The sequence below is a fragment of the Dasypus novemcinctus genome, chromosome 13 (assembly GCF_030445035.2).
Source record: "Dasypus novemcinctus isolate mDasNov1 chromosome 13, mDasNov1.1.hap2, whole genome shotgun sequence".
NCBI lineage: Eukaryota > Metazoa > Chordata > Mammalia > Cingulata > Dasypodidae > Dasypus > Dasypus novemcinctus.
In genome coordinates, this window is record NC_080685.1 from 8,723,134 (window position 1) to 8,750,702 (window position 27,569).

The 27,569-nt window shown below is 41.2% G+C and overlaps 1 protein-coding gene and 1 non-coding gene across 2 annotated transcripts in view; one reads left to right on the forward strand and one right to left on the reverse strand.

Annotated features, from left to right (window-relative positions):
* Positions 1 to 27,569, reverse strand: part of OPN3 (opsin 3) — a 56,487-nt gene that overhangs the window by 9,855 nt on the left and 19,063 nt on the right. Inside the window, 1 exon segment of the mRNA XM_058275368.1 lies at positions 484 to 790. Coding sequence (XP_058131351.1) covers positions 484 to 790 — 307 coding nt within the window.
* On the forward strand, positions 25,524 to 25,627 carry LOC111762266 (U6 spliceosomal RNA). Its single transcript, XR_002795426.1, has one exon. It is a non-coding gene; the product is annotated as a U6 spliceosomal RNA (small nuclear RNA).

Here is a 27,569-nt window from a genome sequence, read left to right on the forward strand (position 1 = left end):
AACTCCCTAAATTGGCATGTGGAACTCACGTGCTGAAGATTGTTGAAGATTAATTCATCAAGTGGGTTAATTTTGCTTAGGGAAAGTGCAAAAAGTGATATATTTACAAAACATCAGAACTGTGAGACCTGACAGACCGTAGGCCAATCCACTTAACTGAGAAGCTGAGACAAGTTGCTACTAGGAGGAACCCAGCTGACAGTGCTGCGTCAGGAAGAGCAGCTTCCTGCATTCCTAGCTGCAATTGCAGGGGCTCCTCCACCCCTCCTGGCCTCTCAAAGCTCTCCTCTTTCTATCTCTCTAGGAACTCCTTTGTTCTTTCTGGAGAGCGGCTCATCGTGCAAAATTCTCCCACGGGAAGACCCTCTGAGCTGCTCCCTCTGGGCAACTGTGGATGACGCAGGAAGAGTTTGATTCTTTTCCGCACACGTTTTCTACCCTGGCCGTGGTTTGGGGGTGGGGAAGTCATCATCTTCAGCTCACCATCCGAATGGAATGCAGAATGTGGCCGTGGCAGTGGACGGTGACACCCACGGGCACCGCCACGCAGCCAAGGAACAAGAAGAGCACGCGGGAGGACGCGCTGGAGTCCCTGGCACGCAGGTTCAAGGTGCAGCCTCGTCTGTGGACGTCCAGGACATACCTGTCCCAGCCCAGGAGGGGCACCCCTGACCATGCCAGCGAGTAGAGCCAGGCCCAGGCCCAGGAAAAGCTGATCAGGCTGGCGTGGACCACGCGGATAGAGTGTTCAGAGGCCAGCCCAGTCAGGGAGGAAGTGGAAACAATCCCCGCAAGAAGAGAAAGTGCAGGAGTAGCATGGCCCCGGGGGAGACAGATGCTACTGAGATGGTAAATTCTCCACTGCAAACATCTTACAGAGTATCTGGGATCACTGGGAAGCAGGAGCACTGATCTCCCAATGCTAAAATAGCTAAGGAGAACGATGCCCTCAGCCCCAGGAAATCTGATTGGAAACATATTTATTAAAGAAAACATGGGAGAGAAAACAGCATGTGGGTGGCAGCAGGACAAAAATAAAAGCCCTGCATTCACCCTCTACCACCCCTACCACCGAGGACGCTGCTGTTGTATTACTTTTCCTACCAACACAAAAATCTGTAGAGAATCAAGGAAGGTCACTGGAGCAAGTGTTGTTCTTGGCCCTGCCTTCTCTCCGTTGTGTCTGATCAGCTATTAGAGATAACGTCAGAGTGGGCGCCACAGGTTTGAACTGGCCAAATTAATAGTAAAATCATGCAGGTGGCTGGCTTATTCTGTCAGCAGATGTCGGTATGGGATTGTCACACACTAAGGGTTGCTGGCAAGGGAGTGACGTTTTCTGTGCTCCCATTTCTTTCTTTATACCTCTATTTTGGAACAAATACGGTTCATATTATTCAGGTTTTTTTCTCTGCCTCTCCTCTCCTGAAAGAAAGATTAATTCACTCAGCAGGCACCTATTGCACACCTGCTGTGTGCCAGTACTGTGCCGAGGCTGGAGGTGTCCCTTAGTAAGTGGTGGCAAAGACGCAGAACTCTAACTGTGCAGAGGAAATACAGATAAGCAAAGCGTTGTGGGAAGTCAGAGGAAAGGAGGCATTTGCGAGCAAGACAGGAGAGGCCCTTTCCTGGAAGAAGGAGGAATTACGCCCAGAGTATGTAGCGTGAGGACATGAGAGGACTCGGAGGAGAGGAAGGGGACAGAGAGCCAGAGAGCGCAGATGAGGCCGAAAGGGGAAAGACTACCTTGTTTTTGAACTTTTTCCTATATGAAATAGTAAGTTATAGATCTGGTAATCTGTTGTGCTTCTAAGCATGAACGTGACACGGTGCACTTCTCTTTCTCTCCTCCACCTTCTCCTTCTCCTGAAAGGGCACTCTAGCGAGAGTACAGAGCTGGAAACGTGGTCTGGTGCCCTGGAGTGTAAGTAGAGGACGACTGCGACTGCGATCATTCGGGCAAGAAACAATGGGCCTAATGGAGGCATTGTCAAAGGGACAAAGAGCAAAGTTTAGATGCCAGAGACACGAGCCGTTAACATGGACAGAATCTGACTTACAGAGCGCAGGGAAGGAGGGGAGAGAGGAATGGAGGATGACGAGGAGATTTCTAACCTGCACGATGAGTAGGCGGTGATGACATCAACCAGGATTTTAAAATCTCTCCCCAGGAGCTAATGTGGGAGAGAAAACGAAGTTGTGAGCTCCCTACAATATACTGATATAAACATTTGAATAAGTGGGAAAAGAGAAGTTGAAGGAAAAGTGGCTCTGATGGGAAGTGAAAGTAAGACTCATCTTTTGGGAAACAGGGTAGGGTGGGGGTAGGTTGGGGGTAGGCCTGAAAGCGGGTGCCAGCTCCCCACGGAGGAGCTCTGTACCTTTGGGTAAATCATATCATCTTTTTTTTTTTTTTTTTAACTCTTGTGGTTTTGTTGTGTTTTTTTTTCATAAAATTGAAAATCTCTTCACATTATACAATTTTGTGATTCTGTAATTATGAAAGTGTGAAATGGGGAGACCTGGACTCAGAAACAATAGGCAGAGGGAAGCAGCTGTGACTCAATCAATTGGGCTCCCGTCTACCATTTGGGAGGTCCTGGGTTCACGTCCCGGGGCCTCCTTGGGAAGGCAGGTTCATCCGCACGCTGCATAGAGCCGCCGGCCAGGGCGCCACAGAGTGCCACCCAGCCTACCAGTGCCGCGGAGAGCCGACTCAGCAAGGTGACGTGACAAAAAGGGAGACAAGCAAAAATGCAGAAGAGTGCTCAGCAAACGGACACAGAGAGCAGACAGCAAGCGAGCTACAAGGAGGAAGGGATAAATAAAAATTAAATACAGACACAGGAGAACACACAGCAAATGAATACAGAGAGCAGACAGCATGCAAAAAGCCGTGGGGTGAGGGATAAAAAACCAAACAAACAATAGGCAGAACATAGTTAATATTATTCATGTATACCATGGCAGGTTGTTTTTGAGGAAGGGACAGTACTGGCCCCGGTTTCTGTGGCATTCAATAAATGCTCACTGAATAAATGAATGGATTTATTAAATAGTTAAAAAATGACTGGAAGAAAATATTGGGAAGAAAATACTTAAAGGAAAGTAATGATAAAATAGCAAATAATGGACTTAGATTCAAATTATAAGTAATATGGGGATTAGGACAACATCAAGTTAGATGTGCTGTCTTCAGAGTTCAGAAACTATTTTAAACTTACTAAATTACCTAAACAGTGATATTATCCTTTCTTTTATTGATTATTTTCTTAGAAAGAAATCTAAAATCCTGAAGATAATGACAACAATTGATTCCAATAAAATACTGTTGGTTTAATTTATTTTACAAACTTTGTTGTGAAATGTATTGGTATATAATTATGTAATTGTCTTTAAATGGTAAAGTATAGTTTGGCCTTCAACTTTTAGTTAATTTATAATGAATGTGATTTAGTCCTTTCCAGGCCAGAAAACAGGGCAAACAATTGCACTATGTTGTAGATTAGTGAATCTCCATGTACCTTAAAATGAATGAACGAGATCCACGGTTAAAGCAACAAGCTGGTACAATTTTTTAACTTCCATTCATTCATTAACTATTGCTTATCTACATGCTCAACCATTGTGCAAGAAAATGGGTAGAGAAGCAAGTAAAAAATAATACCCCATGGAACATTACAGTCTAGTGGGTAAGAGAGATAATAAGTGAAGCTATCAAACCAGCAAATCAGTGAAGGGCCCTAAAGGGAAGGGGCAGCTCAGAAAAGAGAACAGGCTGAGGTAGGTGGGAGAGGGGTGACGGGAGACCCCTGCATGGTCCGGGTGCCCGGGCAGGCCATGACTCTCAGGGCTGACGGATGTGAAGCAGGGGAGCAGGTGGCACTCGGGAGCTCATCAGAAGTAGGATCTCCACTGCACAACCTCCGGGTAGCTGTATTTCAGTTACATGCGCGTTCCAAAGCCGTGGGCGCTGTCTTTTAACCCGCGTGTGTCCTGGGAGAGGAGGACGGCACGCAGAGACCCTGAGAGCAGGAGAGGCTGACTCGCTTGACTGGGGAGTGATGAGCAAAGGGGCTCCTAGGAGTTTCAGGGGTTTTTCCTTCTGATTATTTAGGTCAAAGAACATTTTGTAAAATATTAAAAATCTATTAATATAAAAAATATTTTTAGGTCATAGACGTGCATGTAAGCACAATGAGTTTTAGGTGCCTGAGTTCAGTCTCCAATATTCAGTGCCAGGACCTGTTAGCACAGACCTGGGGAGAGCAAACCTAGTATTTCTCAGGCCCTCCCTGCCAGCATGATGTAGACTGTAAAGGGCAGGCTTACCCAGGCAGGCTTGGTCTTCGAGGGTGACCCATTTGAACAGCTCTAAACTGCATCCTCTCCTTAAAAATACATGCCAGCCTTTTTTCCCTCAACACCTTACTTACTGATGAATTTTGGTGCAGAGTCAAAATTACTTGATATATTCGACTTGATTCCCAGCCCACACGTTAAGAGGATGGGAATGAATGGACCATCATTGAACGACTTACAAGCACATGTTAACCAGTGTTGAGCCTAATTCTCTATTCCACAAGGATTTAACACTTTTGACAAAAAACATGGAAAGAGACCACCGCCTACTGGGCACTGATGATGTGCCAGGCCACATGATAAACACTCTACCAATGTTCTCCCTCTTTTTGGAAAAAGAGGTCTGTGGCTCAGGCAGGTTAAGTAACCAGCAGGTGGTGGAGACACTTTTGAGAACCCAGTGCTGACTCTAAGACCCATGATTTTGCCTTTACAGCACCTGAGATGTTGCGTTAGTGCTGCCGCTAAAGGGATAATTCCACTTCCGCACAAACTCAGCTAGGGCGACCATGGGGCACCTGTGCTCCCTGCAAAGTTGCAGGCTAGTCACACGCACATTGAGTGTCTATTTCTACGCAGAGTAGGTTCTTGTAGGAAAAACAGAGATAGGCGGGCGCTACCCTCAAGGACACCACAGCACTCCATTCTTTTTTTTTATTAAAGATTTATTTATTTATTCCCCCTTCCCTTCCTCCTGCCCTGCTGTTTTCGCTGTCTGTGTTGTCTTCTCATTTTCTCTCTTCTAGAATTCACTGGGATTTGGTCCTGGGGACCTCTGATGTGGAGAGAGTTTCCCTGTCAATTGCACCTCCTCAGTTCCCGGTCTCTGTTGCACTTCACCTTGACTCTCCCTTGCCTCTCTTTTGTTGCATCATCATCTTGCTGGTGTGACTCACTTGCACGGGCCCTGGCTCACCAGATGGGCGCTTGTGCTCACCACGCGGGCACTCACGCTCATTATGTGGACACTCGCACAGGCACTGGCTCGCCACGCAAGCCTACTTCCTCTTCGAAAAAGAAGAGGGCCAGGGATTGAACCCGGGCCCTCCCATATGGTAGGCAGAGACCCCGTCACTTGAGCCACATCTGCATCCCAGCACTCCATTCTTAGAAGGCCAAGACCAACGCATACGCAACACCAGGGGGCACGGAAGACACTATGTTAGGTTCACAGTGCAAGGACAATTCAGAAACCTCAGAGCCCAGTGGGGATGGCGTCACGAAAGGGGGAGGCTTACGGGGCCCGCCATCAAGGGTGCAATAGGGTTAACAGCAGGAGGCCGCGAGGAGGGCTTCTGGCTGGCAGAACAGTCAGCAACTGCAAGGGAACCTGCCTCAGACCCCACGCTCCCGGGCTGGAGGAGGGATGGCCGGACACACTGGGGATGGCACCAATCTGGCCACGTGCCTCTGGCCAATGGATTTCTGTGGCTCGCTGTGGCAACACCAGGGATTTTTAAAACTTTTTCCTAGTGTTTTCCCTAAAAGAATTTTGAAAAACTATGCACACTTTCAGATGTTTGAAAGTTGACATAGAAATCAACTATAGTTTAAAGATTTATGTAATGTAAATATAGAAATAGACATTTAAAAATTAAACTGTTATCTGGCTCTTTAAATATACCTAAAGATATGTAAATGTTAGTGATTTTACAAACATATATATGTCATAATTATTTAAACTTATATTTTCATTCTACTTTCTGCCTACAAACTTTTATCCCAATGTAATTTGTTGTTATGGCTGAAAGATTTTAAATGATTCCCCTTATCATCCTTTTCAAATCCACAAATATATTTAGAATTTTAAAATTTTTAATTTCCCAGACAGAAGGCTCCAAGTGTTAAAAATTTATCTTACAGATTGAGTTATCATTACAATTTCTGTTAGTACACAATTGATCAAAACATTTTGATAAATATTAAAACTAAATATTTTAATTAGAAGTGTGTCTTTTAAAGAAATCAATATGACTTCCCATCACCACAAAGAATTTATGTAGCCACAGTTTACTATTACAACTGCTAGAAAAAGACAGGTTGTATGATAAATTCTACTCCTAATTGTCCTGTTTATAAAGTTAAACAGAGGTTTCTTCGTCACATATAAATCCAGGTGGTAATGAAAGGAGTTTCGTTATATTCAATTCTTGGTTATAACAAAACTCCTTCTATATTTAATCCCTTGAACTCTTTTGAGTTTATATCTCAAAAATCACATACTGCTTATTGTGAAAAATTATTTTGAGTGATCTCCCAGTGTATTAGTCAGAGTTCTCTAGGGAAACAGAGTCAGCAAGAGACAGCTGTCAATAATATGCAATTCTATGAGTCTCTCACGCAGCCATGGGGATGCACAAGTCCAGGTTCTGCAAGCAGGCTGCAACCAGGGGCTGCAATGAAAGTCCAATGAAGGTTCTTGAAGAGTTCTGGGAGATGTTGGCTGTCCAAAGACGAGCTGGGAAGTTCTCTCTCAATGCTGGAATCACTTCGCCTTTTAAGGCATTCAGCTGATTGGGTTAAGCATCACTCATTGCTGATGACAATCTCCCTGATTGATATAATTATAACCAGCTATCTATGATTTACCACTGCAGTAAAGTCAATGGAGATTAAAGTCTGTAAATGCCCTTGTATTACAGTTAGCCCAGTGCTTGCTTGACCAAACAACTGGGCACAATTACCTGACCAGGTTGACACAATATCCTAACCATCACACCCAGCTAACAATTCAATTTTGTTAAAAGCAAATAATTAGAAACCAACTTGCTTGCAAAAGGATTTCTATCCCATTCACTTCTTTTTTTTCTTTTCCATTCACTTTTTAAGTATCTTCATCACTATTTTAAATTGCCCTTTTGTTTGCCACCCCTGAAATTTTTCACCACCTGGCAACACAGCATAGTAAGCATTCACTGGGGATTGGTAAGGGGTTTGCCTTTCTGTTTAAAGATGGGGAGCGTGGCTGAGAAAGGGGGTCTCTTGTTAGCCAGCGGCTGAATTCTAGGAAAGAATAAAATGGAAATTGGAAATTTCTAAATGGATTCTTGTAAAGTCATCCCAGAGTAGCCCTAGCAGGATGTATACTCCAAATCAAAGACAACAGCTCATTGGCGTATTCTCGAGGCTCTGTCTGATCTTGCTGCACTGCTCATGGTGGGATGCACGCCATTTCTCAAACAGCCACATGCTTTCATAGCTGCTTTGGTACTTCTGTCCCCTCTGCCTGAAATGCTGGCAAAGACTGGCAATGCAGAAGAGAAGACAGATGTGTAAGCAAATGGTTATAGGTATGTGTTAAAACAGAGTTGTGTCCAGGGAGCCAATGAACCATAGGAAATACTTATTTCTGCCTGGAGAAAAGTGGGGGAAGAGTTTAAGAGATAGCGCTATCCAAACTGATGAATGGGAAGAGGTTATCAAGTTGACAAGGATGAGGATATTTCAAGGCCAAGGATACATGTGTACAAAAGCATTAAGTGGGGAAGAGTTATACAAATCCATGTGTGAATCCAGTAAAGTTCTTTATGATATAACTTGATAATGATGTGTTCATTTACAACATTTATCAAGAAACATTTTATCAGGCACATACAATGTGCTAGCCTCTGTACTGGCAAAGGAAAAACAAAGATGATCTATAAACAGATTAAGAAATAATTATGAAATATATTTGGAGCCAAAGTCCTGGATTCAATTCTAGTTTCTATGACATGATTACTATGTAACTCTAGGACATTAACATTTCTGAACCTCAATTTTCTCACCAGTAAAATAAAGGTAATAGTAACAAAGTGCTGTCTCATTCATTTTGTGTGAGAGAACATGAATGTGTTTAGTAAAACAGTAATGTGTAAGGTATGATTATTATTGAATAGTTGATTATCTGGGAGCAAAAGCTGGTAGAAGGCATAGCAGTGGGTAGAGTTTTGGAGTTGAAATATATGAGTACATCAGCAGAGCAGGTACAAACACCCGTGACAGTCATTTCCCCCTTTGGACACTAGATGGCCAGCTTATGTATACGTCACTGATTGTCTTTAGACTCTGGTTAAGCACATTGGCACTGCTGTAATTGCTTAGAACACCAAGGCTGAGCTCCAGATCTGTTAGCACCCTCGAATCCCTAACCATTGGATTAAAAAGCCAGGTGGCACGGTCCATACCTTCAAGGAGCTCACACTCCAGAAGGACAAGGGAGGTTCCAAGTCTGAGAGTGGGAAGAGGGCTATCCAACTCAAGAGAAAACTTTCTTTGGGAGACAGGCACCACCTGAGAGTCTTCAAGATTCATACAAAAAAAGAGGGGGAGAGATATGGGAAGTGCCACCCCCCGTATTTCAGGAAGAAGAAACAGCTTTGCGCACACATCGAGACCTGACAGAACTTGCACCGTTTGGGGCACTGTGATTAGTTCAATACAGTAGAAGTGGAGAGTTCTACACAGAGAGATGCAAAAGACTAAGGACATTCAGGAAGACTTAATGCCATGTCAAGAGTTTGGAATTTATTCCCAGGGATCTGAAGAGCCAATACCTGTGTTTGTTCTCCTCTATCACTATATAATTCTAGAGAATTTTGCTTTATAGATTTTTGATATGCCATGTGGAAAATGGATTGTGGGGAGTAATGCACCTGGGTATTGGAACTGCAGTGGAGAGGTATGTGATGGTGATGGAGAACTGGACTAATTCAGTGGCACTGGGGAGGGAAGGCCAGGGAAGTCCAATGCATTTTAGGGAGGTGAATCTTTGCTGGGTATGGAAATAAATGAGGAAGAATCAAAGGAAGTCTTGGGCTACTGGGCTGGGTAAATAAATGGATTTGGAAAGCCCATGCATGTGTATGGGAAATGGGGGAGAAATCAATTTGGAAGGGAAGATGATTAAGTAATTCACTTTATCATTGATTCTCAGGTCCTTTTGAAAGAATCATTTCATGGTCTGTTTCAAATTCTCTACCTGTAAATCAGGCAATTTTAAAAACATGCCTTAGGGTTTTAAGAGTTGGCCAGATTAATATAGCCTGTGCATAAATTCAAATGTCTAATTTTGTATACAAGTGTGCCTAGTTTCTAGAAAGCCAATTAAGTGATATAGGCCCTATAGACTTTGAATATTCAGAAAGGATGTAGACTGAACGTGTATTCAAAGTTACATCCAGACAGAATGTGAGCAATATGTTAATTCAGGCTTACCTGGAATGTGGGCAATATGCTAATTCAAGCTAAGCTGGTATTCAAAAAAATGGCTAAACCCTAAAAACCTAACAAAAAAAGTCTTTTTTTGACCGCTAAACCTCTCCTGGCCCTGCCATATGTGTCTCTTTTATAAAAATAACCTGAAACCCCTACTCGGGGCTTGGATTTTTGGACAGGAGTCCACTGGGCCTGGCCAGTCATAATAAATCTTCCTTCTCAGAGATTCCTGAGTCCTAGCCTTCAATACACGATCACTGAACCCTCTCTGCTTCCACTACATTTCCTGGGGGCTCATTCAGGATCACAAGGCCAGAGATGGCAGCATTTTGTTACACCTTTCAGATGCCTCCAAGGAAGCTGGGAAGGCCCAGGCAAATCCCCAGCCCAGGGCACCCCTGGACCCCTTCTAGTGCAGAAAGAGGATGTGGGGTCTGCCAGAGCCCTCCTGGGGGGGGGGGGGGGGAAAGATGCATCAAAGGGTCTAAAAGGAAATCCTGAGAATGAAAAAGGAACTCTGCATGCCAGATGGGTAAGACCCCCTAGACATAGTGTAGGAAAAGTGTAACTGGAAATGTTAGATGGGGAACCTGATCAGCTCTCAAGAGGACCCTAGTACCTCCAAAAGTTTTGGGGGAAGCCATCTTCTCTAGGTCTGAAAAGAAAAGAAAAAGCCTGATATTTGGTGACTGCAGGTTGGCATCTCGTTTGCCTTCCCTAAGATAGTGAAGCTTTGGTTACAGTGGGAGAGGTATTGATGGGTTTAAGTCCCACTCCCTACCTCACTTTAAGAAAAAGGCCTGCTGCTTCTTGCACCTTTCTTTTTGCTGCTCTCTCTCTACTGCCATAGGAAATGAGGCATCAGTATCCCAGTGCTTTCCACTGGGATGCATCTTGAAGAATTGGTCTAAATTTGAAAGATCTTGGTTACGGAAAAATGAGTTGTTTTTAGTCTGAATATGAATTGAGCAATGGAGAAGTTTAGCCAGAAATGTCTTTTAATTGTAATGCTGGATTGCAATTGAGCTTGTTTTGTAAACAACACGGGTAGGCAAAGAGCCCAGTTAGAAGTTCACCCTCACAAAGGTTGCAATAATTACCTAGCTGTACCTCAGATCCCCCTGATATGCATTAAAGAAAGATAAGCCCCTGCCCCCATAGCCTATGATGGCACTTCCCAAAAGTTAAACAAAGAAACCTCCTAGAAATAGAAGTAAAGAGTAAAAAACTCAGAAATGGCCATACCAGAGAAACAAAAATTATGAGGCAAATTGATGGGCTTTCTGTTTCTGTCTGTGTACAGTGGCTCTTTAGTGTTTGTCTGTTTATTTGATCCCAGTGTATATTTCCATACCTCTGGATAGTGGTATTGAATTGTGTGAAATGTTGAACTTTGGTTAGGCTGGAACTCTGGGACGCCAGGTCAGTTGACTAAAAGGGTGTCTCTTCATTCTTTCTAGAATAATAAGCATGGCTTCTGGCATGCCAGCGGGCTCCCCATGGGAGTCTCTTCTCAGGAATTGGGAAGTTCTGCCTACTGTTGGTTCACATGGCCAAAGAGCAGCCTCTGTGTGGAACCCTGAATTCCAGTTAAACCAGCATTAAAAAAAAGGGGAACAGATAGATCTGAGACCCAGAAACCTCATGTCCTGTCCCCTTAAAGAAATGAGAAAATAAACATCAAACTTCTCAGTTTAAACTCAGTCATGCCTATAAAAGGTGTGAATAGAGATCAAAATAAAGAAACCTCATGTGCCATCAATTAAGGTAAAAAAAATCCCTAGAAATGCTAAAGGTGTAAAATTCTTCTGTTTTACTCTGTGCATAACCTTGTGTTCAACCTTGAAATCTGTGTTTAACTCTGTCGGTTTGCTTGTGCCTAGAAAATCAGATTTGGGGTTCCCCTGCTACAAGTTGGAATATGGTGAAAGGTAACCTAAAAATGAATCTTTAAATGCCAATACTATCTTGCTAGTGGATTTAATGCATAAATCACAAGTGAAATTTATTTAATTGCTGGAAAGCAGAAAAACTACACAAAGTTGTTACTAATAAAATTGTTTTATTGCATAGTTCATAAATAAAGGTGTCCATATTGATTTTATTTTATTTTTTATTTTTATTTTTTTTAAAGATTTATTTATTTATTTAATTTCCCCCCCTCCCCTGGTTGTCTGTTCTTGGTGTCTATTTGCTGCGTCTTGTTTCTTTGTCTGTTTTTGTTTCTTTGTCCGCTTCTGTTGTCGTCAGCGGCACAGGAAGCCTGGGCGGCGCCATTCCTGGGCAGGCTGCCCTTTCCTTTCACGCTGGGCGGCTCTCCTCACGGGCGCACTCCTTGTGCGTGGGGGCTCCCCCACGCGGGGGACACCCCCGCACGGCAGGGCACTCCCCGCGCGCATCAGCACCGCACACGGCCAGCTCCACACAGGTCAAGGAGGCCCGGGGTTTGAACCGCGGACCTCCCATATGGTAGACGGACGCCCCAACCACTGGGCCAAAGTCCGTTTCCCCATATTGATTTTAAGTAAAAACTTTCTAGAAACTAAGAGTTGAAATCATTGTATAAGTACCTTTATATGTAAAACAAAAAAAATTAATAACTGAAATTATTACAGCAGAGTAGATCTAACCTAGATTTCAGCTATTGTAATGGTAATCTTAAACTAATTTACCTTTGTTTATGGCTACTTCAAGTCTATCTAGTGCTTACTATAGTAATGGTATTTATAACTTAAACTTACCTTTAATTATGATTATTTTATAACTAACTTCACCTAACCCCTCGACTTCAACTATTGTGATGGTAATTATAAATTGAATTTGCCTTTGTTTATGGTTACTACAACTCTGGCCCCACCCCTTGCCTCTATTTACGGTTCTGAAGCAAAGAAAAATTGTATCATAGCATTGGAAACATTTTGATTATAAGCCATTAATTAAGAAAGCCACAAAGCAGGGAAACCGCAAACCCCTAGTCTAGAGAAGCCAGCAAAGAAAAGCCTTCAGGGAGCTCTTTCAAGTGTTGTTTTACAGTTGAACTTGTTTTATTTAAAAAAGGAAAGTTTTAAGTAACCAAGTTGTATTTCTGTGTCAAATTATTCATGTCTGCCTATTTGCTCAGCATATGTCCTCATACATCAGGATAATAATAGCAAATTAACAAATAATTCTTTAAAAAAACTCTATTCAAATTGTTAAAAATTAAATATGCAGTTATATATGTAATAAATATTCCTAGAACCAAAATTAGGCTAAGCGGTATGAAAAAATCATATAGAAATCTGAACATAGAAACTATTGGGAAAGGGAAATTTTTTTTTTCTGAGCTCTTTGCCCTGCCCAGCCCCCAGGGCCTTCTCTTTGCAAGAGCTCTGAGGGAGGGGCCAGGCTTGGCAGATTAAAACGGTCTTCTAGGCTGGGGGATGAAGTCAGTTTCTCCTGTAGGTTCCCATTTTAAACATTTTGACAGCCTTAAATAAAGGTAATTACTAATTCTATTACCAAATTTAAGTAAGTAAAGGAAAAGTCCTTGAGAACTATGAAAAGATCCTTACTAAATTATAATTAAAGAAAATTAAATAATTATAATATAGTCCATAGCCTAGAAGTCAGTATGCTTTTAAGATTATTCACAGTTTTAGAATTTTATCAAAGACAAGAGGTTTTAGCCCCCTGTAAAGAAATGAAAAAAAAAATTTTTTTATTGAATAGACTATAACAGTTTCAGTTTATTTGGCTCGGGTGTTATCTCTTTGGTTTGTAAATACCAAGTTAATAAATTAACATTATATGTATTAAGTCATTAATATGATAAAATTCTAAGTTCATACTAATGAAATTAAGTTGAAGAAATGTAGATCTGCCCTCTCCTAAATGCATAAAGTAAAATCCATCGGCTGCTAATTGTACTCTAAAGGAAATTAACCAGTCTATGTAGTAGTGTTTAATTATAACAGTTTGTAAGAGCATCTTCCAAATTGAAGCATTTGATTGGTTAGTTCTAAAAAGCCACTATTAATTAGAAACCTAAATTAATATTAATGGCAAAAAGTAACTTCAAAGCAGGGAAACCTGTCTGGAAGTCACCTCAATGTGCATATTCAAGTGGTGGTAATGAAAAGTACCTTGAATCCATTGGGAATCTTCAGTTTTCATTTTAAAAACAGAAGAAATAGTTTCTCCTCTACTGCTAAAGTAAAATACGTGTGTCATTAACATCTTCCTAGTAAAAGTGTAGAAGTAAAAAGCAAAGTACTAAAAGTTCATTTAATATATAACACATTGCATTAAAAATGTTAGAAAAGATAGATGAAAATCAAGAGATAGACTTCAACATTGTCAAACTCTCTTATGCATTCAAACCAGGCATCCAATACACTGCAGGGCACTTCTCCATGTGAGTTATTGCCTAGGTTGGTCACTGACCCCTAAAACAATAAAAGTATCTACATCTCTGGTGGTGCTCCTGAAGAAGATGGGAACTAATTTGCAGTTTAAAATTCCTGCAGCAGCCAACAATGGCTCAGTACAGCCAAATGTACAATGGATATCATCTCCAGATTGGCAGTTTCCTAGTGCCAAAGAGCACTATGCACCAGGTCAGTAAAATACTAGACTCTACTTTCCTATCTTCTCTCTAGGGTAAATGGTACTACAGCTTCTGTGAAGAACATATGAAGTGGAACAATGAATTCCACAGTACTGTGAGTAGAACTTAAACACAACTGGCACTATAGCTTGCTCCCATGGAGAGATAACCTATATGGTATGGCAAACCTGAAACTTAAAGCTATTAATTGCAGCTCAAGGAGAAACTTATGCATTAGATAGTACATTAATTAGTATTAAATACTGTACCTATATCCTATTCTAAATATATGTCTGAAAAGCTTATGGTAATACCTCTAGTAAATCATGTGCAGAAGGACACTGAACATGTTAAAAGTTCTGGTCAACTTCATTTTCTAAGTAATTAATAAACATGTCTGTGAAAAAAAAATAGCCACCTTGCCTGTAAACAGTGGGGCCAACAGCCCTTTTAATTTAAAAAAACTACCAAACTAACTTGGGGGCAAACTCTCACAGTCTTCATTAGGAGAAAGATATGCTTAAGCCCAGGGCCTCCAGTAGCTTACAGGTAGCTGGTTAATTAATTCCAGGCTCAATTACTAAGAACCCCCAAGGAGCAGATAAGGTGTGTCAAACTCTTAACCCAGCCACCCTACCACTGGTAGAGGACCCAAAGTCAGATCCTGAAAAACCCTGTCTCCACTCCTGCCTTGAGACTCTTTACCAAAACTACTCAAGCAGGCCAGATCTAAAAGATAAGCCTCTTGTGAACCCAAACATTAAATGGTTCACAGATGAAAGCTGTTTTATTAAGAGAGGAATTACAAAGGCAGGCTATACAGTGGTTTCTGAATTTAAAGCCATAGAAGCCAGAGCGCTTCCCCCTGAAACTTCAACCCTGAAAGGAGAGCTAATTGCCCTTATCCAAAGTTTAAAGCCAGCAGCTGGGAAATGGGCTAATACTTACATAGACTCCAAGTATGCTTTCCTTGTCCTTCACACTCACTCTGCTGTGTAATTAGAACAAGACTTGCTTACTAACAGTGGGTCAACTATTAAACATAGGCAAAAACCCTAGATTTACCGAGTACTAGCAGTTATGCATCATCCAGGGCATCAGAAAACAAACACTGCTATAGCAAAAAGAAATGCTCAAGCTAACACAGCTGCTAAAGCAGCAGCACAAACCCAGGTTTCCCTCCTACCCCTTATTCCAGCACCCCTACCAATACTTGAAGTTCCACAGTATACCCAGGGTGAACAAACCAGGGCAGCTAGACTGGGATTCACCCTGGAAACTGATGGGTGGCTTGTTGGAAATGCTCAGGTCTGCCTGCCAGGAGCAGTGCAGTGCAAAGTCCTTCATGAGCTTCACCAAGGCACTCATCCAGGGAGGGATGCCCTAACCAGCTTAGCCAAATGGGTTTTCAAAACATAAAGCCTGGTGAAAACAGTCAAAGAAATTACCAGGAGTTGCTCAATTAGAGCCAACATATAAAAACTTTACTCTGTAGTTCTGATCACTCCCACAGCTATTAAAGCTAAAGGAGTGTCCAGCTTGGTGGGCTAATCCTGAATAAAGTCAGCTGCCCAAGAGTGTCAGTTCACAAGAAGCAACTGGTGGAACACACAAGTGCCAGTCATTGGACAGCCTGAAATACCTCTTCAAAAGACAAAGCTAAGTAGTGTCTATGTCAAAATAAACTGTTTCCTCTAACTCTAGCCTAAATGCCTATGTCTAGAAAAAAGGCAAACCAGACTTCCCTTTAAAAACTTTGCTTCTTTTCATTTCTCTTAGCTTAACTGAAAAGAGAAATGCCTCTTCTCATTCCTCTCCTCTACCATAGGAACTAGAATTGACAATTTATACCTAACTCTGTTGTCTATTGCAATTTCTCTCTGAAGTTAACCAACAGTATAAAATAACTCAAATATTATATATATATATAATATATATATTAGGAAAATATAGCCTTGGCAGGCACCTGACCTTTTCTACTTCTGTGGTCCGGTGTCTTCTTAGTGTGACCATATATTCTCAAAATTCTAATTAAGTTTATATCTTCCAAATCAATATCTTGTTAGTCATATGAAAATTTTCATCCAGCTTCACCCAGGATGCCAGATTCATGTTCCTCCAACTGAGATACAATAGAGTTTCACAACTTGTCAGGTAGGGCTGACTGCCCCTGACCAGCAGGAAGTAGCTACAGAAAAAAAGATCATCTCCCTTCAGCACTCCCTTTAAGATCAAAGGTGAAAACTCTCTAAAGGAAAAAAACAGGACAGCTTAGTAAAATTGGAGACCAGTAGACAGATCTGGAACCTAGGAAAAAATCTCCCCAAGATTCCACCAATTGGAAGAGGACTTCCTCCAAAAGCCAAGAGAAGCCCTGGGTGTTCCCAGAGACTTTATCATTAAGCCATCCTGAAAAACCTAATGGGAAAAATGAGCAGTCGAGATGGTGAACAGCTAAAACTCCCCCCCATGCTCTCATCATACTTCCCTGCTTCCTTCCCTTAATAACAACAAGATTATGTCCTTTAATAAATAATGAGATAAGAACACAGTGGCCCACCTCATAACTCCAAAAATAGTAATGCCAAAGCTTAACAAACTGAAGCAAGGTATCAAAGGGGGGATATAATATAGCCTGTGCATAAATTCAAACTCACCTAAATCCATATCCAAGTGTGCCTAGTTTCTAGAAAGTCAATTAAATGATAGGCCCTATAGGCTTTGAAAATTCAGAAAAGATGTAGACTGAATGTGTATTCAAAGTTACATCCAGATGGAATGTGGGCAATATGTTAATTCAAGCTTACCTGGAATGTGGGTGATATGCTAATTCAAGCTTAGCTGGTATTCAAACAAATGGCTAAACCCTAAAAAAACAACAAAGAAAAATTATTTTTTGTCCCCTAAACCTCTCCTGGCTCCACCATGTCTATCTCTTGTATAAAAATAACCTAAAACCCCTACTCAGGGCTTAGCTTTTTGGACAGGAGTCCACTGGGCCTGACCAGTTGTAATAAATCTTCCTTCTCAGAGATTACTGAGTCCTAGCCTTCAATACATGATCACTGAGTCCTCTATGCTTCCAGTATACGATGAGTGATGACACTGTAAAAACTTCCTAAGTAACTGGATGGCATATTTTCTCAAAGAAATGAAAATTCCAGTTTTGTTCATTCAAACCAAATTTGTAGAAAAAATTTGAACATTCAGTTTAGTTACTTTTATGTACATATAATAGCTGAAACAAACTATTTTCAGGTGGCCTAATAGATACTCCTTTATTAGTGAACTATACTGATATTCGAACAATATTAAAGGAGAGCACTATTTATAATATACTTGGAACATTTCATTCTCTTAAGCAAGTTTCCAATTCTCTAAAGTCTTGTTTACATTATTTGCTGAGAAGCCCCCTCCTTTTTATAGCTCACGGTGATCATTTCAGTCCTCTCTAGCATTTATAGAGTGCTATGTGTCAGGCTCTGTTCTAACCAGTTTACCTGGGTTATCTCATGTAATCATCACAACAACTCTATCCGGTTTGTAGAAATTTTTATCAGATCCCCATTTTACAGATGAGGAAATTAAGGCAAAAGTGGTTAAGTAACTTGCTTAATAAATAACAGAACTAAGATTCAAAGCACACAGTCTGCTTCCAACATCCATGCTATGCTATACTAGTTTTTTAATTCCCCTTTGGGAATTATCCAAAATTTTAAATTAGTGAAGTAGTTTCCACAGAAAGCACATTTAATCTATCTGTTACCTACTGCAAAACTTCTGTAATCATTCTTTACCTCTGACATAAGAAGAGGTAATTAAAAAAAATTTTTTTTAAGCTGAGGAATTTTAGAGGAAATTAGAGAAGGCCATCTTCTTTTGAATAACGTTTCCTAGCTGTTAGAATGAGCAGTTTCATTTTCATCAATAAAAGCAGTGATATAAAAATTTTAACACCAAAATGATTGTTAGTTTTTAGTATACATCTTTTATGTATTTACATGATTAGTTCTCATAAATGATTCCATCTTCCACATCTGCTTCCCTCCCTTTATCAAATTCCATTTTCAATTATTTATTAAAAAAAAAATTGAATTTTCTTCATGTTGAGTGCCCGAAGTCTCAGTTTCAAAGGAAACCTAGTGTAGATAAAAGCTAAAACCCTTTTCATGTGCTTAAAATTTAAAAAGTAAGGGAAAGCAGCCTAAGTGGAGATTTAACCTTGACTGCAAATGGACCAGCCCCCAGCCAGCGCCTGGAGATAGAGCTCCCTTACAGAGGCGTCAGCAGCCCCGAGCTCCTCACTGCCTGCGGGCTACTTTCTCACAGCTTAAGGGGTCTGCACTCCTGTTTCAGCTGCTCGTACTCATGATACCTTTTGCTGGGAGTTCATGTATTTTTAAAGAGGGAGAACAAATTTCTCTCATTAAATCTTGTGATTTTTTAAAAATAGGGCAAACAGCTGTTGCTGCAGGTGGTAAAGCATAGGGGGCTTTGACCACCATTTGTGTCCCCCCCTTGGCTACACTGGGCACCTGCACAGTGTCTTCGAAATCACTCCAGACTCATCTCTCCTCTGTTACCCTTCTTTGAATATCAGCCACCCTTGGTCTCTGACTCCTCTTGGATTCAAACCTTAGCTCCTTGTCTTCCTCTAGCTCCATCTGAACAGATGGCCCAGTTTTAAACGGTTTGCCTTGGCTCTGATCTGTCACTCTTTTAGCCCCCCCTCCCCACCATGGTAATTACTTAGCATCATGCTCCACAGCCGAGGGAAAGGAGTGCTCCAGCTTCGGATGGGGCTCCATTAGCACCTGTTTTGTGCTTACATCTCTCCTTGTCAGGGGAGGATGCTGAACAAAACGGCTCATAATGCGGGAAAATGGACAATTATTACACTAGGGGACTCAAGAAATACCCACTGTGGCCAGAGCCCACTGGTCCAGTGTGAAACGACAGTTTGTATATAAAGAAACTCCTCTGTGGACTTACTTAACTTTGGGAAGAGTGATGATCACAAGCACAGTGCAACCGAAGTCTGGAAGACTATTGGATGGAAGCACTTATCAAGAAAAGATATTCTAAATTCCAATCCTAATTCAGCTTTCAGACAGAATGAATGTAGTACTGCAGGCAAAGTGGGAAATACTTTCTTTGTTTTTACAATTTAAACAATCATGGTTATTTCCTCAACACAACAATCTAGAATTTATTATAATCTACCACATTATGCTCAAGAAAACTACCTTAGAGAATGCTCTTCTAACAATACCTTGACTCTGACCTACTTTAGGAACATGTTTACTGGTTTCATTTTCCCTCTCCCCTACCCTGATCTCATATTTTCATTTAAAACTGACAGAAGGCTTTTTCTTTTGAAATATCCCTAAATTAATCTCTTTGCTTCATACCATTCCTACCATTTTAGACCAGGCTCACATCCCATGAATGACAGCAGTGACCTACTCTAAACTGATTTTTTGTCAGGACTTGATCATCCTTTTGTGCAATAAAGACCAGGTTAATCATCTACTAGACTTGGTTTATGTGCCATCCCAGATCCCCACACCCAGCTACAAGTCCCCACTCCCACTGTGGGCTTTAACCACTAGCCTTGCTTCCCAGCAATTGTGATTCCATGACTGTAATTATAAAGTTCCCGCTGCTTCCACTGTCACCACCACAGACCTACATGTAGGACCAGCCTGCGCTCGGCAGACTTGGACCCATGGGAGGCTCTGGCTTCCCTGGAGGCTGCTCTGAGCCAGCACAACCCAGAAGCAAAGGCATGTTGACACCTCGTGGAGCAGACTTGGACCAATATGAATGAGGAGATAGGAAGGAGCCTGAGATTAAATCGCTTGCAAGCTGCTGCACTCCATGGTTTGTTTTATGAGGCACTCATGTCAGATAGCCTCTCTGAAGATACCCTGCAAGACCTATCAATCAGGGTGTGTGTGTGTGTGTGTGTGAAGCTATGGCGAGCTGAGGGGTGCAGGTGCATCCTCTCATATTTGGTCCCTTCTTTCCTGTCATACTTCCCTTGTTCTCTTGTTCTTGATTCCCTGGGATTATACTCCTCAATAAATCATCAGTACTTAAGCTTTGCCTTAGAGAAATTCGCCTCTAGGGAATTTGTGCCAAGATAATCATATTATGACTTTCATAGGGTCCTCCCTAGCCTAATGAACTACTGAGCTCCCTTTAACACACTGGCTTTCAAGGAACTCGAGATTCCCCCCACTTCCTAGTCATCTTTCTCTTTTACCATTTCTGGTTTCTTTAGTGCATGTCACTTTTGCTCATACACAAAATGGACAGACTATACCTTCGAGGTGGCTATTTATTACTTCCTGTACTTTAGTACAATTCTTCGTACACATGTCTTATATCTCCAATTAAACTGTAAACACCTAAAAGATTGGGACCATGTCTTTTGCTTCTTGGTATCCTCCTTGGCACCTGGAATAGTTAACAAGGGATTATTACATGTTTCTTGATCATGATAAAAGTTACTTACATGGAACCATATTTCTCCTCTAATAAAGAAGAAAAATCCTGGAGTGCATTTGGTCATGCCTATAATTAGCCAAACATTAAGGTGCAATGCTGCTTAGAAATAGTCAACTTTCACTGAGTCAGGAAAATATTCCTAATGGGAAGTAGCAATATATAAGTTAGGGGAATATAAAGCAAGACCAACTCATCATTTTTCCTAAAAATCCTTATTTCACTCAAAATACAGTTATCACATGACAATTTAAAAATCCCTAGAAAATATCCATTTTGTATGGATTATATAAAGTCAAATGATATTCCTATCAGATGTATCACCTCTTAGCCTCCAATCACAACTCTAAATTACAATAATAATAATGCCTTATATCATATGGTATTTTATAATTTTCAAAGTACTGTCCCATATATTTTTCTCATCTGATCTTCACAGACATGTGAGGCAGTAAAGGCTAACTGTCTCCATTAGAGGATGGGAAAGGACCTGAGAAGTGTGCCTAACCTAGCTACAAGATGAATAAAGTTGTACTTGGATGAGACCCTAGATCTCTGACTATAGTGGAGAGCTCTATTTGGATTTTTCCCTGAAAGATCTGACCAAGGGAGTTGGTTGTGATCAACAGAGAAGCTTGTGTCTGTTTTAATTTCCTAGACTGCTAATCAAAGACCATGAAATGGTTCAGCTTCAACAATGGGAATTTATTAGCTTAGGGTTTTGAAGCCGGGACAATGTCCAAATCAAGGCATCATCAAGGTGATGGTTTCTTCTCAAGAGCCTGGCATTCTAGGGCTGGCTGCTGGCAACCCTTGGTCCTTACCTTGTCACATGGCAAGGCACATGGCAGCATCTCCTGGTCTCTTTCTTTTCTTCCAGGTTCCGTTTCAGCTTCTTGCTTCCTATGGCTTTTTCTCTCTATGTCTGAATTTCATTCTCTTATAAAGAACTCCAACAATAGGATTACAGACCCATCCTGCACCATGCCTTAACTGAAGTAACTTCATCAATAGATCTTACTTACAATGGCTCAAACTCAGAGGGTTGAATTAAATTTAGGAACATGTTTTTCTGGGTTTTGTTTTTTTAATTCTATGAAACAATTCAACACATTAATAAATTGTGGGATAGCCATGTGGCCACCGCCTAGAAGGACAACCCTAATTTCTAAATTCTCACTCATGGATTAGTAGCCTCGCATCAAATGAAGAATATCTGAGGTCACCCAGAAGAGCAGAGTGAAAATACAAGGGACTGAGACCCCAGAGGGGTGGCTGGATGGCACCTGGAGTATTTCTGGGCCCAAGTGACTCTACAATGGGCCAAGGGGCATGGAACCCTAAGGGAGAGGAGATACTTACCAGGAAGGCCCCTAAAATGACTTGCCAGTGCAGGAAGGTGTGGGATAATAAAGAATGCACCTATGTCGAGGGTTTTTTTTTTAATTTTTTATTGTTTCCTAAATTTGGGGAAAGGTTGGTGATTATCTCTTTTTGAGATGTTTAGTATTCAGGGTAACTTTTTATGAAAAATGATAGCTTGACATACAATTTTCCCTGATATTTAATACTAAATTTGGCCACCCAATTATTAGTTGATATACACAAGAATAAAAATAGTTATTAAAGTGCATGAATCTTAGAGGAATCAAATGAAATCTTTTTTCAGTCATTTATCATTTACCATGTTCTTAGAGGAGCTAATTTAGATTTCTAGCAGTTGGTAGCAACACTGGTTTCCATTTTAAGTCATTTTCTATTATTATGCTGCTGACTCAAATAGAGAGTATAAAAACATAGCCAGAGGTCCTGTGGCACTTTTCTCTAAGAAAACTCTAATTGTATGGGTGTAATATAAGATACTTCAAGTCCACAAAAGGAAAATGGGAAAAGAAGATAAGAAGCTTGTCAGGATATGCCAATAAAAAATTTAATTGCTATCACCAGGGCAATGCAATACTGGGACAAAATACTTGAAGTCTAAACACAAATTAGTAAAGTGGCGGCACATAAAATAAAATCCATCTCCACGACTGGTGTGGGAAAATTTTGATAGGCAAGAAATATCATTTGCTGGTAAGTCTTAGTTGTCCTTAGCTGCTTTTGAGATCAAAGAGCATGTTAAATGAAGAACTAATGGAAAATTGGAGGCAGGGGAGGAAATGTTATAAATATGAGGTATCTTGCCTAAGGCCAAAAAGCTAGTAGGCATTAGAGAAGGGTTCATTCTAGTATTTCAAGCAACTCTCCCAGATCACTAAGTTGGCTTAATAGGGATAGCACTCTCCTCCTTGATGTTCAATTTAAAACTCTCTAGATCAGAGCAGCAGGTCTCTTTTTCTTGGTAGAAACAGTGATTCCAAGTGCCAGTTCTTAAAATAACTCCATACCAAAATCCTGATATTTTTAAGAAATGCTGACTCCATGGCTCAGCCCTTGAAGATTCTGACTCAGGAGACCTTCAATGGAACCTGAGAGTCTATGTGTTGAAAAGACCCCTCCGGTGAGTCTAATTGAATTTTGGAACACTGGTCTAGATTAAAATCAAATTTTCTTTACTATAACCTCTGGGGCTATTTGCTCATTTCCCAGCTTCTCCTCCAGAGCCCTGCTCACCAAGGGAGGAAGAAAAGAAACCACTACGCATCTCCCTGAGTCCTGAGGTTGCTACACCAGGAGACACCGTACAGATCTCTTTTCACCGGATGTTTGGTCCCATGTTGATCAGCAGGAACGTGGTGACCTCCTCATCCCAATATGATTCCAGCCGGGCAACCCCTTTCTGCTCCAGCCACCACAGTCTTATGTCATCACCGCTACCTTTTTCAGTAGAGTGTCTCCTTGTCCGGGTAGTAGCATAGGACTGGAAATCTACGCAAGTACCTTCGTATGTCATGGAATGACTCTGTCTCGAGAAGACTTGCTTATATTGGAGGCTTTCAGGGGTTTGAGGGTTTCTTTTCTTTTGCTTATACACCTTTCGGTTTATTATTTTTTTGATTCTTCCATTTTATCAAGAACTCTTCTGCATCTTTAAAATATAGAAAATAAAAAGATATTCCTCAAGCCCCCAGCAGAGACAGGTATGTGTGTGTGTGTATGTGTGTGTGTGTGTATAAATCAGTGCTATTGTGCCTTTTCTACTTGCAATCTTTGGTTCTTTAGAGACCTTCCTCTATCAACACTAACATTCCTTGGTGCTTGAAAATTTTCAAGAAAACTTCCAGTTGTCTCGTTCTAGGCTCTAAAACTTGCCTGCCTGTCTCTATTTGCTGACCCTGGGCTGCACAATTAGCAGTTTGTAAATTGTCCCCACGTAAGAGGAACTAACAGAACCGTTCTTTTGTGTTAACAGTTCAAAGAACAGTATCGCCCAGGGATACCACAGGTTGTCAGCACAAAGAGCAGGTGAGAGTGCAGGACCAGGCTGAATGGACCATCCTGGGGAAGGAGGACAGCTCTCTCATTTTCATAGGATTTTACTCATCTCTAACTTCCATTCCTCTGCACTAATTTCCTTGCCTCTTGCCACTGTGCTTCCTTTCATATGCCAATAACCTACCATCATGCCGCGTTGCATAGAATCAGACCATGCCCCAGAACACGGGCGGCCAGAAACGGTGGCATTTGAAAGGGAGCTCTTACAAGTCTCAGCAAATGGCCTTGTCCAAGCCATCTCCATGACTCCAGAACCCACCAGCAAGAAGCTTGCCGGGGAAGGGTCAACAGGTTCCTCATGAAAAAGGAGGAAGAGTGGAGCCTAATGTTACTTTCTAAGAAATTCTCTTACTTTCAGAGAGCAAAGTGAAGCCTGATTCACAAGAAACTTTGGGTATATTCTAGGTAAATAAGATTATATTCTTCTAGGACATATCACAGTTTGCAAGCAGTCAGGCACTGAGCCAGGAATGGCTGGTTTAAAGGTTTTTAAAACATTTTAGCGGCTCTAATGTGTAGCTCTGAGCTTAGCACTGGGGAAGAAAAGTCATAAAACGTGACTTTGGATGTATAGGGAAAAGGCACCATACAAACAAAAATACAAACCTGTGTATTTGAAAAGACAAATGAGAAAGACAAACAGCACTACAGGAGCGCAGAGAGAGGAAAGATCACCAGGGCTTGGGGAACTGGGCTGGGACTCGAGAATGCTGAAAACAACCAATTTGACAAAGTGCATATGCCATGTCCAGCAATTTCAGTCTACTTATATATCCTAGAGCAATGTTGTCCAGTATAAATATAATGTGAGCCACATATGTAATTTTAAATTTTCTAGGAGCCACGTTTTATAAAGTAAAAAGAAACAGGTGAAATTAATTTTAATAGCATTTTATTTAACCCAATGTATTCAGAATATTATTTCAATTTATATTCAATATAAAATTATTGAGATAGTTTAGATTATTTCGATATTATTAAGTCTTCCAAATCTGGTGTGTACTTTGATTTATATCTCAATCCCGATTAGCCACATCCCAAGTGCTCATTAGGCACATGTGACTAGTGGCTGCTGGGGTGGACAGCCCAGCCCTGGAGCAACTCTTGTCACTGGGTAGGCAGAATGTGTACAAGGATACACTTGAAGCACTGTTTATTACGGTGAAAAAAGGGAAATAACCCAAATGTCCATCAAAAGGGGGCAATGGGCAAATAAACTGTGGGCAAAGTTTCAAAGCACTGCCTGGATTCACATCATGTTCACATCTGTGGTTATCTCGAAAGGGAAGAGGGAGAATGGAACTGGAGAGAGTGGAATAGAGCTGTGAGTTTATTCGTAAGATTTTATTTCTTGAAAGATATATTTAAAAATACAGGGATATTTGAGTTGTAGATTTCTGGAAAGACAGATTTAAAAAATACAGAGGGACTGCTCACTTTGGCAGCACATATACTAAAATTGGAAGGATACAGAGATTAGCATGGCCCCTGCACAAGGATGACACACAAATTTGTGGCGCGTTCTATTAATTTTTCTGGATAAAGCTGTCTTTGAAACACAAACACAAACACACAAACACACACACACAAATATAGAGGGAAGCAGATGTGGCTCAAGTAGTTAGCTGGGTGCCTGCCTACCACATGGGAAGTCCTGGGTTCAGTTCCTGGTACCTCCTTGAGAAGATGAGCAAAACAGTGAGCTGACACGACAGGCTGGTGTGGTGAGCTGATGCAACAACATGAGGCAATGAAGAGACACAATGAGGAAACACCAGAGACACAATCAGGTACCAGAGGTGGCTCAAGTGACTGAGCACCTCCCTCCCACATGGGAGTTCCTGGGTTTGGTTTCCAATGCTTTCTGAAAAAACCAGCAGCACACAATGAACAGACACAATGAACAGAGAGCAAACAGCGAGCACAAACAATGAGGGATGGGGAAGAAATTTTTTAAAAAATCTTTAAAACATATATAAATTTGAGTTGTAGATATATGGGCATTTATTGTATTATATTTTGCACTTTATTTTTAAAAGTTTTAATCTACAAAACAAATAAAACTCATTGACTATAAGAAGTTAGCAAGTAGTAGACAAAGGGAAGTTTGGCTCTTAAACAAGAGAAATGGGGTGGTCACATCAAATTAAGGGACAATTGGGGACTGTGATTGGATTGTGAACTGATGGGGATTATTCTGGAGGGAGGAAAGATTGCAAATAAGAGAATAGCCAAAGAATCTCTATATCCTGAACATCTCTGTGATAGCAAGCGTTAAATTTTGCAAACCTTTTATAGGAGAAAGGGGAAGTAATGGTTTGGAATGGCAGTGCTACTCGAATCCCCCACTCTACTATCTGGTCCTGGGTTACACGAGGCATTAGTGAAAAGACAGTCCTGCTTGGGGGTGGGAAAAGCAAGGGTTTTCGGGGCAGCCCAGGCTAAGCGAATGTTCAGAGATGCTGAAAACAGGGGAGGTCATGCCAATGGAAGGTAGACACGCAGTTTGGAGAGCTCGGGAAACAATACAGGGTCACAAAGAAATGTGAATCCAGGGACGGCTGACTAGAGAGGTTTCCCTTCTGACAATGACTGACATGAGCAGGGATATAATGCATGTTGGGATTGGCTCTGACAATCGTTTAGAGGGAGGTAGAGATGCTTCTAGCATCTGGGTCCTGAATGATTCGCTTGCTGATTTCTGGGACATGGGTTCTCTCTGATTTCACCCTGTGGACCTTTGGATGACTTTTAACGTTTCACTACTATAAAACTGCTCTGAAGAGAAAGAGTAGAGCCCAGAGAAATGGAGCACTGGGTTCAGGTCCCATACCCTCCACTTTTTGTGTGATCTTGGACAAGCTAATCTCCTGGTGCTTTAATGTCCTTAACTGTAAAATGGAGTAAGAATTGTATCTCCCTACCTCACAGAGTGGAGATGAAGATTAAGAGTTAATATGCATAAAGCACCAGAATAGTGCATGGCACATGTTGGCTGTGGACATCATAATCCACATAATATATGTTTATATATATCTATTTTTAGCTCCTTACTATAAATTCTTACCAATATACTTGTTAGGTGAGAAGGCATGCAAACCTAAATTGTTTTCAATAGGGCTTGCCAAAATATCCACCAAAACAGAAACTAACTTCCCTCCACCATGCCATCAGATAAATGTTTTATTCCCCCTTATTTATGTCACAATAATACAGGCCAACCTTGCTCCACCCACCCAGCAATCCATTACAATTGCCCTCCATACACCCACTGACCCAGCATGGAGGAGCCATGCCTGGTAATCTGTTTTGAACAAGTGGCCATTTGCTTCGTATACACTCTTCAGTTTAAAATCATTGCACTAGAATTTCACCAGTTGATAAACCTTTTCAATCAATTCCTAAAACATTAATTTACTCAACCTCTTTGCACTATCAACACTTGGCTCTTTTTGAAAGTCCTTTTGGCTTCCAT